The sequence below is a fragment of the Lipotes vexillifer genome, unplaced genomic scaffold, assembly GCF_000442215.2.
Source record: "Lipotes vexillifer unplaced genomic scaffold, Lipotes_vexillifer_v1.1 scaffold76, whole genome shotgun sequence".
NCBI classification, from domain to species: Eukaryota; Metazoa; Chordata; class Mammalia; order Artiodactyla; family Lipotidae; genus Lipotes; species Lipotes vexillifer.
This window is the reverse complement of record NW_006773751.1, coordinates 1,322,702-1,335,226: the sequence shown is the minus strand read 5'-3', so window position 1 is coordinate 1,335,226 and position 12,525 is coordinate 1,322,702. Positions and strand designations below refer to the sequence as shown.

At 53.7% G+C, this 12,525-nt stretch overlaps 1 protein-coding gene across 1 annotated transcript in view; it reads left to right on the top strand.

Annotated features, from left to right (window-relative positions):
- KIAA1614 (KIAA1614 ortholog) overlaps positions 1 to 9,774 on the top strand; it is a 36,595-nt gene extending 26,821 nt beyond the window's left edge. Inside the window, exons 7-10 of the mRNA XM_007448512.1 lie at positions 734 to 995; positions 3,940 to 4,067; positions 4,775 to 4,959; positions 9,581 to 9,774. Coding sequence (XP_007448574.1) covers positions 734 to 995; positions 3,940 to 4,067; positions 4,775 to 4,959; positions 9,581 to 9,774 — 769 coding nt within the window. The remainder of the gene's footprint in view (positions 1 to 733; positions 996 to 3,939; positions 4,068 to 4,774; positions 4,960 to 9,580) is intronic.
- The last annotated feature ends 2,751 nt before the right edge of the window (positions 9,775 to 12,525 follow it).

Genomic DNA, 12,525 nt, shown 5'->3' with positions numbered 1-12,525 from the left:
AATGGTGTCATTTCTCCTGCTGAAACCCCCCAATGGTTTTTCCTCTCACTTGGAGTAGAACTCAAACCCCTTACCTTGGCTTATAGCACTCAGTGTAATCCGGCCTTGGCCCACCTGTCTGACCCCATCTGGCCCCTCTTTCACCCCTTTCTCATTATGTTGGAAGTCCTGTGGACCTGGCCCCATTATGTCCTTGAACCCACCACACACTGAGCCTCTTCCTGCCCAAAGCTGTGATTCCAGCTGTTCCCTTGCCCTGGGATTCTCACCTCCAGGCTTGACAGGACTGGCTCCTTGCTGCCATTCAGCCCTCGGTTTAAATGTCATCTTCTCAGAGAGGCCTCCCCGGCCACCGTGTTACTCTCCGCTTCACCCTGCTCATTGGTTGCTGGTGGGTTTTCTCCTTTGTTTACTACTCTGTTGTTTGTAAGCTCCCAAGAGTAAGGGTCTTGCCTGTCATGTTTATCACATACCCCAGTTATCTGCCAAGAAGAGGCCTAGAAGAGGTTCTGAAGAAATATTGGATGGACGGACGATTGAGTGAACCCACAGTTGAGTGTGACACCAAGGGTCTTGTCTGAGCTTCTGCCTAAAGTCTACCCAAGCAGAGTATCCCGCAGAAGTCCGCGCGGCCTTCCTTCCTGCAGCCTGGCTGTCACTTCGTCCGTGAGGCAGTGGTGCGGGCCTCCTCCAGCCCTCTCCCACCCACCTCATGTCCACCTTTGCGTTTCAGAGCATTGCCAGGGGCCAGTGTGGGACCCAGCCTGCCCTCAGCTGCCCCTTCTGACAAGAACAAGAAAAGCAGCGGCAGCATCTCCTCCACCCTGGGGCTGAAAAAGTTCTTCTTGGCCCTGACAAGTCAGGGCACAAGGCCCAAGCTGGGCAAGTCCCGCAGCTACAGTGTGGAGCAGCTGCAGGCCCCTGCGCCCAGCCCGGCTTCACACACCAGCGCCCCCAAAATGAAGAGAGCCCCGTCGTTACAATCCCTGCATCCGGTGAGTCCCAAGGGCCCAGCCGAGGGGTGTGTGAGGCCAGTGGGGGTGTAGCCACCATTGGAATGAAAGGTGGAAGGAGGAAAGAAGTGCTGAGGGTGCTGCCCAAGAAGTCCCAGGTGGAGAAAGGGAAGCTACTGGCGTTCCCACAGTCCATCCGTGAGACATGGATTCCCTGGACACAGTGGGGGTGGGCAGCACCCAAGCTTCTGTCCTTCCACCCCGCTGCCCCAGCCTGGGCTCATCCTAGACCCCCGCCCTCACTCTGCCACCTCTGCCCAGTCCTGGTGTCGACTGCCTGATCGTTTTGGAGCCTTTTCCATGGCCACAGCCACTCTCTAGCACAGATCACTTCCCACCTGGATCACCTCAACGGCCTCCTGGCGAGCATCCCTGCCCCGTCTTTCTCCATGTGGTTTTCAGAGTGGTCCTTCTGGTGTGCAAATCTGGCCTTGCCATCCCCTCGTTGAACACCTGCCGTTGGTCCCTTATCACCCCCAGGATAAAGTTCAGGTTACTCGACATTGCCACAGGGTTTCTGTGATCTGACTGCGTTCATCTCATCACTCTTCTAACACTTGACCCCATTTATCCTTGACTTTGCAGTCAAGGACACACAGTCTGACTTTGAACCTTCACCAGAAATGCTCTTCTCTACCTGCTAATGTCTGCTCATCCATCAACACTGAAGGCACTGCCTTCTCCAGGAAGCCACTTCCAGTCCCTCCTTGGGCTGAGCTGGGCACCTCTGCTCTGTCTTCCCTTCTCATCCTGTGCTTCCTTCCTTCACGGAACTTGTCACATAGTATTTTAACTTTTGTCTGTGTCCCCTCAGTGGAATGTGATTCCCTGCGGAGACACTACTTGATCTTTATATTCCAAATATTTAGTATGATGATTAGTATGGTAGACATACTCAATACACAGTGAATGAATGAGTGAGTGAGTGAGTGAGTGAGTGAATACAGGGCAGCCTGCAAAAGTCCCCCCTCCCACATGCTAGAGGATAAACCAACAGCAAACCAACAGTAGCACCTAATTCTCAGCTGTGTCTCTGGAAGTGCTGTTCTATTCCAGGTGTTTCCAGGTATTATGTCTATTCTCTGCCCTGCTCCCTCCCCTGGGCAGAACGAAGCAGGCGATTGCAGTTTGGGGCACTGGAGCCTTTCATGTTTCAGGCTGAAGCAGGGAAGAGAATGCAGGCTGAATGAAAATTCCACTGGTTGTCTTGCACCCCGTACAGAATAAATATTTGCTGGATGAATGAATGGAAGACAAAGAAACAAAAGCAAAGCCATCTCAAGCTGGGGACAAAAGCCTAGAGTGGCACTGTGCTCCAGGAATTTGCTGCTTTTCTCATGAAGTTAGATTTGTCCCCAGTGTGTCTGAGCCGTGGTGCCAGCATGTATGGCCGTCAAAGCTTCAATCTCTGTAAGCCCAAGGGAAATGACAGCCCATTAGTGTAGGAGAGGGGTTATGGGCAATGTAAGCCAAGTGGGCAAAGTTAGGAAGTAAGCTGGCCAAGAAAGAGTGGGAGCAAGTGCCGGGAGGACTGTGCAGCAGAAAGAATTGTTCAGGAACTGAAAAGAGAACGTGAAAGAAGACTCCATCTCAGCTTGGTATATTCATGACATATCTCAGGGTGAACACCTTCCTGTTAGACTGTTGTATTGACAGGTGTGTGTGGTGAGAGGGTGGATGGCTGCTTCCCTGGCTTGGTTTTCCTTTTGCCCTTCTGAGTGGGCAGTGAGCACCTTTGCCACGTGGGCTGCTCCCACGTCCTCTAGTGGCTATGGCTCTTTGACCTTTGCACCTGCATCTGGAAGGCTCCTCCGTTCTCCCCTCCCCTGTTTCCCTGGGGAACGCCTGCTTGTCTTTCTGTCCTGAGTTGACTTCTCCCAGAAGGCCCTCCGGAGCCCTGAGGCAAAGTCAGGGCCCCCTCTTAAGATTCTTGATAATACATCTTCCTGAGAGCACGGATTTCCAATGTGATAAATAATGTGTGCGGTATTTGTTTAAAAGTCGGCCTCTTCCTGCCTCCCACCCCCACCCTTGGAATAGCCTCCTCACTGGGTCAGTTTCTAGAACACAGATCTGATTAACATCACTCAGTGGTTCCTCATCAGGTCATATAAGGTCCTTCCGGGTGTGGCCCCTTGGCTCCAGCCTGTCTCCCATCACCTCTGCAGCCCAGCCACCTAGACCATGAGTATGTTCCAGAACATCCATGCTTTCTCCCATCTCTCTCTGTCTGCATCTGCTATTTCTTCTGCCTGGAACACCCCACCTCCGTCTTCACCTGGAGAGCTCATGCTTCAGGCCCTGCCCAGGCGTCAGCTCCTCCAGTGCCCTGGAGCCTCCTGAGCTGAGTCTGTCTCTGCTTCCCTGCACAGCGTTGTCCGTGCTTCTAGCCTCACACTTACAACATGCATTTAGGGCTTTTGACCTGTCCATGCTCACCTCACCCCCATCATGGTGCGAACTCCTTGAGGGGCTTTCGTCTTGTCCATCTTTTTAATGCACAGCGTTTTAAGGTGCATACTTGATAAAATTTTTAACGTCAGCAATCATAAAAGGGATACTAAAGAATCACAAACTATTTAAGATTTTAATTCTACAATTGTGTTTATTATTCTGTGATTGATTTCACCCTTTTTTCATAATCAAGGAAAAATTAGATTTACTTAATAAGTGAGATAATTAGCATTACCCTATTCAGTTTTTATTTCAGCCCCCAATTTTTTTTACTTTGAAGCTTCAAAACGCCTACATAGGCCCATCTCCTTAAGTAAGTTATGGTTATTCCTGTTAAGCACTTTGAAGTAATGACAAAAGCTTATGCCATTACTTTCTTAGCAGGCTCTCAGGTTCATGGTTGGGGTCCCCTCTCTGTCAAGCCCTTGCCAGGTGGCTTTTCTCACCTGCAATATTGGGCCTTTCCCACTAGGTGTCACCCTCTCGCCAACGTTGGAAAGCTGCCTCTTTTCAGAACCTCCATTCTCTGTTGAGTGGCAAGGTGGACCGGTCCAACCTCTACCTGGTAGGGGAGCCAGGGCATCACAATGCAGCTGACAGGTAAGAGTGGGCAAGTGGTTTGGAGCGTAAACCCAGGGCATGGACAGTGGAGCTATATGCTTAACTCCTTCCTGCCTTAGCAGCACAGCCCGAGGGGGGTCCCTTTAAAAGAGAAAGTGAGGCTGACTACCTGTGCCTCAGTTGCCTCAGGGGTCTTGGAGCCCATTCCTCGGTGCCCTTGTCCTGTGCAACTGGACAGGGGCTGGGGTTTCTGTAGAGTTGGAAGGTTTGATTCCTTCGTCCCTCTACTATCTAATGACATTTTGAAATCAGAATGTTTAGGGCGCTTCCTTAGCCCAGCTAAAGATCTTACTGAAGGTCCAGAGACATGGCCCCCAAAGAGGCCCTCGCCTTGTGACCCTGCCTAGAGAAATCCACCCTCTCTGATGAGACCTGCTAGGCTAGCTGCTCTTACCCGGGGCTCCATGGAGGAACTTCAGGGAGTCCATTAACTCCTGGAAGCTTTATGTAAAATTAAAGCTTTCAGCAGATTCTCAAGAGAGATCTCTGCACCTAAAAAGGTTAACAACCACTGCTCTTGGGGGGAGGGGCTCCTGGGTCTGCAGTGGGCTCTGCGGAGCCTCAGACGGCTGTGGGAACCCACCAGGCTCAGCCCTGGCTCGTGGCATCCGCCGTCTTTCAGCCAGGGAGGGGCTGGACCCCATTGCTGGCTCTCTTTGCCCTCACTCGCCTCCGGCCCCTCACAGGCCAGCCAAGGCGCCGCCCCGGCCCTCCCTCAGCGTGGAGGACGTGAGTGCCCCGGGCCTGGCTCGCGCTGTGGGCCGCATGGTGGAGGTGTTCCCAGATGGCACAAGCCAGCTGCAGCTACAGCGCTCCCCGGAGGGCACTTTCGGCTTCTGTGTGGCCTCTGGGAACGGACGCCGGGACTCAGGTAGGCACCCCCCTCCCTTTTCTGGCTCCACAGCCCCAGGGCCTTTGGCAAACCACTGCAGTGCCTTCTGGCTGTGGTGGTTTCCGTTTCCTGTCTTTGGCTGAACAATGAATGAGCTCTGGACTCAGAGAGCCTCTCAGAGAAAGGACTGGAATTCTCCCCTCAAGCGGGTAGAGATGGCAGGCTTGCTCCACTGTCCTTCTGTCCATCTTGAAATCAGAATCTTAATGCCATCTTTTCACTGGAGAGCCTGAGGGAGGTTGTTTGTGCTGGCTGGTTCTCTGGATCCCTTGGATGTGGCTGGTGTGTTAAACTGGTTCCCTTCCTCTAGCTGTGGAATATGTCCGGGCACGTGGACCGTGGACCGTGCCTGCCTGTCTGTGCATCCAGGCCCCTCCCTCAGGGCTGGCTCCTGCCGGGTATGTTCACATGTATCCTGGCTCCAGGCCCCTGGCTGGGCGGCCTGCTAGGTCTTGATTCAGTACTGGCAGGATCAGGGAGGGGGCTCTGAACATCCTTCTGCACTCTGGCCAATTCTCAGCCCTGCCCCATGAATCTTTCAGGGCAAAATGACTTCCCCAGGCCTTTACCCAAGGTCTGTGGGTCAGAATCCATCACAGGGCAAGGGACCTTGACATATATTTCTCAGATGAGATGAAGAAGGAAGGCAGACAGACATGCAGGAGTGGGAAGGAGAAGAGAGTGAGGAGGAAGAAAGGGAGAGACGGACACAGAAAGACACGCTTTGGCGAAGCTGCCCTGGCTGGGCTGTGCCGCGGAGGGTTTAGTCCTAGGTCAAGATTATTTAGCTGGCTGAAATCTGCCTGCTGCCAGAGTTGCAGAACACAGCGAGTTCTTGCCTATGTTCCATCAGTCCTTTTTCAACAATATACGTTGAGCACCTACTAGGTGGTTGTAGATACTGGGGATAGAGCAGTAAATGGAACAGACAAAATCTTCATCCTCAGGAGTACACATTCTCATGAGAGAGCTAGACTGTATCTACAAATATATATATATATATATACACATATGTTTATTTATTTATATTTATATATTTTATATATACATATAATGTGTTATATGTATGTCGATGGTGAAAAGTACTAAGAAACAAACACAAATAAAGCAGGATAAGGCCCAAGGGCAGTGAGTATGGGAGTACTGGTGGGGCAGCTTTTCTGAGAAGAGACCCTTGAGCAGACAGACAGTGGAGTGAAGTGAGGGTGGGTGATGTGGTGTCTGGGGAAGTGCGTTCCAGGCAGAGGGAACAGCCAGTGCGAGGCCCTGAGGGCTGGGAATGAGCTTGGCCTGTGGGAGGAACTGCAAGGAGGTCAAGCTGGACAGAGGGGTGAAGGGGAGAGACTGAGCTGAGGGCAGAAAGTTGGGGAGACAGCTGAGCCCAGAAATCGGGGAGAGACTGAGCTGAGGTCAGAAGGGGCTTTCTTGCCAGTGAGACAGGAGCCACCAGGCGCTTGGAGCAGGGACTGACGTGCTCTGATTGAACACTTTAACAGGCTCACTGGCTGCTGTGTTGAGAATAGACCCTAGTGGGCTGACGGTGGAGCCAGGGAGACCAGTTTTAGGGCTATTTCAACAGTCCAGGGAAGACATGGTGGTGGCGGCTTAGACTGGGGCGGCTGTGGATGTGGTGAGAAGTGGCCGGGGTCTTGTTGACTTGAAGGTAGTTCTGCCTGTTGGCTGATGGAGTTTACATGAGTGTGAGAGGAAGGGAGGATGAGTTTCTCCCCACTCTGGCCCTCAGGAGGGTGCCTGTCTGTCCTCACAGGGAGATGGCCATTGTGAGCATATGTTGACCATTGCAAAGTGCTCCACGGGCTGTTAGCCACTCTGCCCGTTCCTCCAGCTTCCTCTCTCCTTCGGTGAGGGAGACAGGCTCTCCCAGAGAAGCAGCATGCAGGCATAGTTGGACGACAGAGCGTGGTTTGTACTCTAGCGCCTCCGCTGGCTGTGTGACCTTGAGCAGGCTACTTACCCACTCTGAGCCTCGGGTCTCTAATTTGTAAAATGAAGCTAATGAAAACCCTACCTGCAAGAGTCATAAGGAGCATTCAGTGAGGTATATGGGAAAGTGCCTGGCCCATTTCTTCCCTTCCCTCTTCAGAAAAAGAATGTGTATTGCAGGAGTAGAACTCCAGATGGGGGCAGACATGATCTGCGTCATCTGTCAATGTGAGATCATACCCAACTGGCCATTCTACTATGCCCCCCATCCTCCCCAAAAGTCCCTTTAGGCCCCTTTGCAGGCAGTGGGACCCCCTTCCCCCATCCCCTATCATAGACTGCTGATGGGCAGGGGTCTCTAATGACCAAGAGTTTCCTGGGCTCTGGCCGGGCCCGCTCCCCAGGATGCCCCTCACCTAGTTGGTGCAGGCTCTTCCCTGTCCTGCCCAGCTGGTGCCCTGCTCCTGCCGCTGCAGTTGGCTGCTGGATGTCATGCAGAGCTCCCCTCACACATGGAACATGGCTGGTGCTGGGGCCTCCTTGCCACAGGCCATGCTCCAGCAGCCAAGGGTCACTTCTCCTGGGCCTCAGAGGGGCCGTGAGCTGGGGCTGGTTTGCATTCCTCACTAAAACATCAAGATGCTGGTGTTACTTGCTGGCTATCACATCTGATTCTGCACAGGCATGTGAGAACAGCAGGCTTCGCCTTCTGCTTCTAATTGAATACAACACAGAGATCATACATCCTTAACAAAGGCCGTTTCCAGCAGACGGTAAATGCCTATGATAGCAGTCTTTCTGCCATATTTGTGTCGTGACTTTCAGTTGTGAAACCTACCCCAGGCATGACAGCAGTGTCTGGGTCTCCAGCTGCATTCTTTTGGGTTTTCTCATCACTCCCGACTGGCACGTTCTGTGGTACAGCAGCCGTTTCTGCCGGCTCCACCCCTGCCCTCCTTACCTGCCTCTCCCCATGCCACCAACACGCAGACAGGGCAGACAAGCTGTTAAGGAACCCAGAAAGAAGAGGGAAAGGATAGGGCAAGTGCTGAGAGAAAAGCCCTGTGCAGCCAAGATGGCAGACAGACCTTGTCAGGAGGGAGCCGGCCTTGCAGGAAAGGCTCAGCTCTGCCAAGAAGCACTGAGAGGCTGTTCCGCAGGTCAGACCAGGGAGAAGGAGTAAGTCAACAGATCGGATTTGCTACAGCCAGAGCTGCAAACCTTCAGGTGCCTTAGAGGAGGTTTCAAACCCAAATTTCAGAGGGTGGGCTCTGAAAAGCTTGACTTCTATTGGGGCCAGAAGCTCCTGCGGGGCTGAGCGGACCAGAAGATGACCTTCCACTCGTCCAAGACATCTTAAAAGGCTTCCAGCTGGAGGCTGGGGGACCAGATGAGATGCTCTTTCGGGTCCCTTCTAAGCAAGCTGATTTTAGGAAGAGGAAGCAGGGAGTCAGGGGTGGGCAGCTGCTTAATGTTTCCAATCAGCCAGCCAAGTCCAGGCTGGGGAGCAGCGAGGGTGCTTAAGGCAACGCTAACCTGACCCCGTGAGTCCTGCAGGGGCTGTCGCGGCATAGGGTCCCCACCCTGCAGTCCTCCCGCGGAAGGGCCTGAGCTCTGCACACCTGCGCTCACTCAGTGCGTCCGGGTGGAGGGCACCCAGCTTTCCCTGGAAGAGCCCGTGCTCCCTTACTGTCAGGTGGAAGCAGCTGACGGAGAGTTTGAAAGGTTTTCAGCAGAAGTTGAGGCAAGAGGGGCTCCCTCAGCTGGACCGTCCTGCACTGTGTAGCGAGGGAGCCCAGCCCAGCTTGAGGCTTCCAGAACCTTCCAGAGCCTACTCCACTGAGTTCCTCGAATTGAACCCCAGGAAAGGAGAAGCAGGTTTCTCCCAGGCTCACTCTACCTTAGAGACCCAGGGAATGGTCCCAGCCAGGTAGGGCCTCTTGGGGTCACTGAGGGGAGAGAGTATGTGTGAAGAAGGGAGAAGTGAGCCACAATGACTTTAAACTTGGCGCCAGAATTTCTCTGTTTCCTGGGCTTTTGCCCAGAAGCCTCTGAATCCTAAGTAAGGAACCGTATCCGAGGAAGACTGAGGCCAGGGCTAGTCCCAGACAATCCTGTGAAGCAAACCAGGTTTGGATTTGACCTCAGCCACGTTTGCTACTCCAGTGATACCATCCACCACCTAGCTACTTGAGGGCAGCAGCTGGGTCTTATTTGTGAATCCCACCTAGCAGGGTGCCAGGCATGTAGTAGGTCTTTGTCTCGATTTTTCAACATCTTCCTCCCTATTTTACAATCAAAGCTTATCCCAGAAAAAGATAAGATTAGCTCATTCACACTGGGGTATACATGAATAATAACAGCTTAAAGCATTATTTGTATTAGGAGGATTTTAAAAGAGGAGACAGAGAAATGAAGTTATACCATGGAGGTGGGCACACTGTATCTATTTATAAAGCCAGTTGCGGTTGTGAAGTTGGAATAATGAGGGAGAGTGTGTGTGTGTGTGTGTGTGTGTGTGTGTGTGTGTGTGTGTAGTGCCCTGTATGAGCACCTGCCTCCCCTCCACCCCAAACAGCATCCACCTGAGCATTCCACAGAGCTGCATGTCTTTGATTTGGATTTCCTGTGTTAGTTCTCCTGTTTTCCTTTGCAGGGCTCTACGTGCAGGAGATGGCTGATGAGAGCACGGCCAAGCTGTACTCGGGGCTGCTGAGAGTGGGGGATGAGATCCTCGAGGTGAACGGGGCCAAGGTTGCAGGGCTGGGCTTGGCTCACATTAGGGAGCTCCTGGCCCACGCGGAGAGCTTGTCGATCCGTGTGCTGAGGCAGAGGCCTGTCCCACAGTGACGCAGAGGTGCCTTTGCCCTCACCGTCACCCCCTTGGAAACGCTGGACCACCCCAGGGGGTGGCTGGGAATGCACTACATAAAGCTGCTTTGTCTACTGAAAATGAGTATGGTGGCATGTAACCCCTTGGGCCTTGGCAGGGCTTCTGTGACTGACCACCTTAGCAGAGGGAAGGAGCCTGTTTGTGTATTTTGTTTGAGGATGTTAATTTATGCAGAACCGGGGAAAAGATATGGGTCTTCCGCCCTGACCAGGCCTGAGGTGTTGTCAACATCTTCCTGCACGTTTGTTGGCAGGGGGAGGGGAGAGATTCAGTGGGTCCTTCGGTTGGTCCCTGAGCATCGCCTTACCCCCAGGTCCCATCCCACACTGTCAAGGGCTCCCCCAGCCCCTCCCACTCCAGAGCCAAAGAAAGTACTCGGCCATATTGGCCTTGAGCCCGCCTTTTTCAGTCTCATTTCTCCCAGCTCCCATTCGACACCTTTGCTTTTTTTCCAGAAATGGACAAAGTGTCCTGGAGTAACAGCCTTACAGCCATTGACCATATATTCCAAACCCAAAATTAGCACATGTGGTCTGGTGGGAGAACATCTGGGAGATGTTATCTGGTAGTCAGAATATTAGGAAGTTCTGGGAAATCTTTGTGATATAAGTTTGAAGGAACAAAATGAAACCAAGACCAATTTCAGGGAAGTGCAGCTGTGGCCAGTGGGACCGGCCAGACCAGCCCTGCCCCCCACCACAGCCTGGCCATGAGGACCTCTGTCTTCCTTCTCCTGTGACCTTGGACACGGGCTGCAGCTGGTGCCAAGCTGTCCCCAGCCACAAGCTCTCTGCCCAGACTCCCTAAGGGCAGCTGTAGGTGGGCCACTGGCAGGGAGATGGCAGGGCACGAGCAGCGGGATGGGCTGTCCTGCCTGGGCGTGTCCACTGCCCAAAGGGTTGGGACTCTCTGGGAGTAGGCGGCTGTGTGTCAGTCTTAAATTATTAAAGAGCAACGCTGAAACTTATCCTACTCTGAATTGCTAAATTCTGGGCTGGATGCTCACTTGACCTTCACTAGCCTGGCAGGGGCCTGGGTGGAGGAGGGGGAGGGGAGGGGGAGGGAGGAAACAAGCACAGCAGTGAGCAGAGTTGGCATGCCAGAGGGGAGGGCTGGGGAGGTCCCTGGGGTTGGGGTGACGCCAGGGTTGAGGCGGAAGCCTGCAGAGACCATCCTTTGGCTGGTAGAGGAGCCTTGGGCAAGGTGCATTTCAGAGCAGGAGACAGAATGGAGCTAAGGGGCCTCGGATAGGAGCAGTGGGGATGGGGGGTGGTGCTTGGAGTGGGCAGCCCAGGGCTGCTTTACAACTGGCTGGGTGCAGGCTGTGCTGAAAACACAACAGAATCAGGTTAGAGTGAGTGTTGCTGCACCTCTCAGCAGGCAAGGTCGCTGAAGGAGACACGTGGCCTGAGAGAAAGAGGATGGGGGAAGGGGTCAGGCAATCCTGTGGCATGTGTGTGCAGTGAGTGTTCTCCCCTCCTAGGGCCTTATCAGCAGGAGCCAGTTAAAACCCCTCTTTACTGTCCCTGGAGGGTAGGGGGCAAGCATGGCTCCCAGAGCCCCCCAGCACTGCAGGACGGGGAGGCTGGGCTGGCCTGGGGGTGGGATGAAGGGGGATTGGGGAGGCTCTAGCAGGTGAGCAGGGGGACCAATGGAACAAGTGCTTGGGCCTTCAGGATGTGAAGAGGGTGCTGGGACACCTCAGAGAGCAGCCTGGGGCCCCCAAAGCATAGAAATAGTCCCACAGCAGAAACTACAGGAGTGGGGAAACCCTAGTGGCTCCCATACCCCAGCTTGTGGCCTTGTGGTCGTAAAACTTTGGGGAAATTTCATGTTGAAAAATGCTTCTGGGGCAAAAGTCACCTCTGTTTTCTCTGTCTGGTGAGGATAATGAACCGATACCCTGCCCCAGCTGAGAAGAAATGGAAGCAGGGGCGGGGTGCTAGGGCTGGGACTGGGCAGGGAAAGGTCTCTAGGGGGTACTGAGCAGCTGCATCTGTTACATCGCAGGTGGGGTGTCAGGCTCTTGACACATCTTATTTTGTCCTTAAAATAGTCCAGCCCGGGATGTCCCATTTATCGTCTTCATTTACACAGATGGAGAACCAAGTTTAGCAGCAATGGAGGCCATTCAGACCCGCACTCTGACTCAGCACCCTCTTCCTACTGCTGCTCGCTCCCCCCATGCCAGAAAAAAGTCTGGATGCAGCTCGCTCCCCCCATGCCAGAAAAGGCTGGGTGTGGGGGGAGGGAGGGAGGCACTCTGAGCTGTGTGCGAAGTAGGCCTTCCTTGCTCTAACTCCACAGAGGCAGACGGCCCTCCTTCCTGCGGTAAGATGCTGGGCCCCGACTTGTGTGGGTGGGAGGGGGCTTTGGGTTCTCCAGCCTCCTGTGTGACCTTCCCCATCTGCTCTGCCTGGGGAACTACTGACCTAGAAAGCTATGTCCAGCCCTGCGTCATCCGCGCCTCCCACAGGACCATCAGAACACTCTTACTTCGAACCTCGAGTTAACTAGGTGCCAGGCCACATGCCAGGCAGGAGCTCAGAGAGACGAGAAAGACGGCCTCTACCTTACCAGGCCAGAGGCTGGGGGAGATCAAACGTTCCCACCTGGCCTGGTGGGGCAGTGAGAGGAATCACCTGGTTAGCCCCGGGTGGAGAGCCTGAGAGGGATCAGTGGTTAGCGGAGAGGGGCGGGGCGGGGAG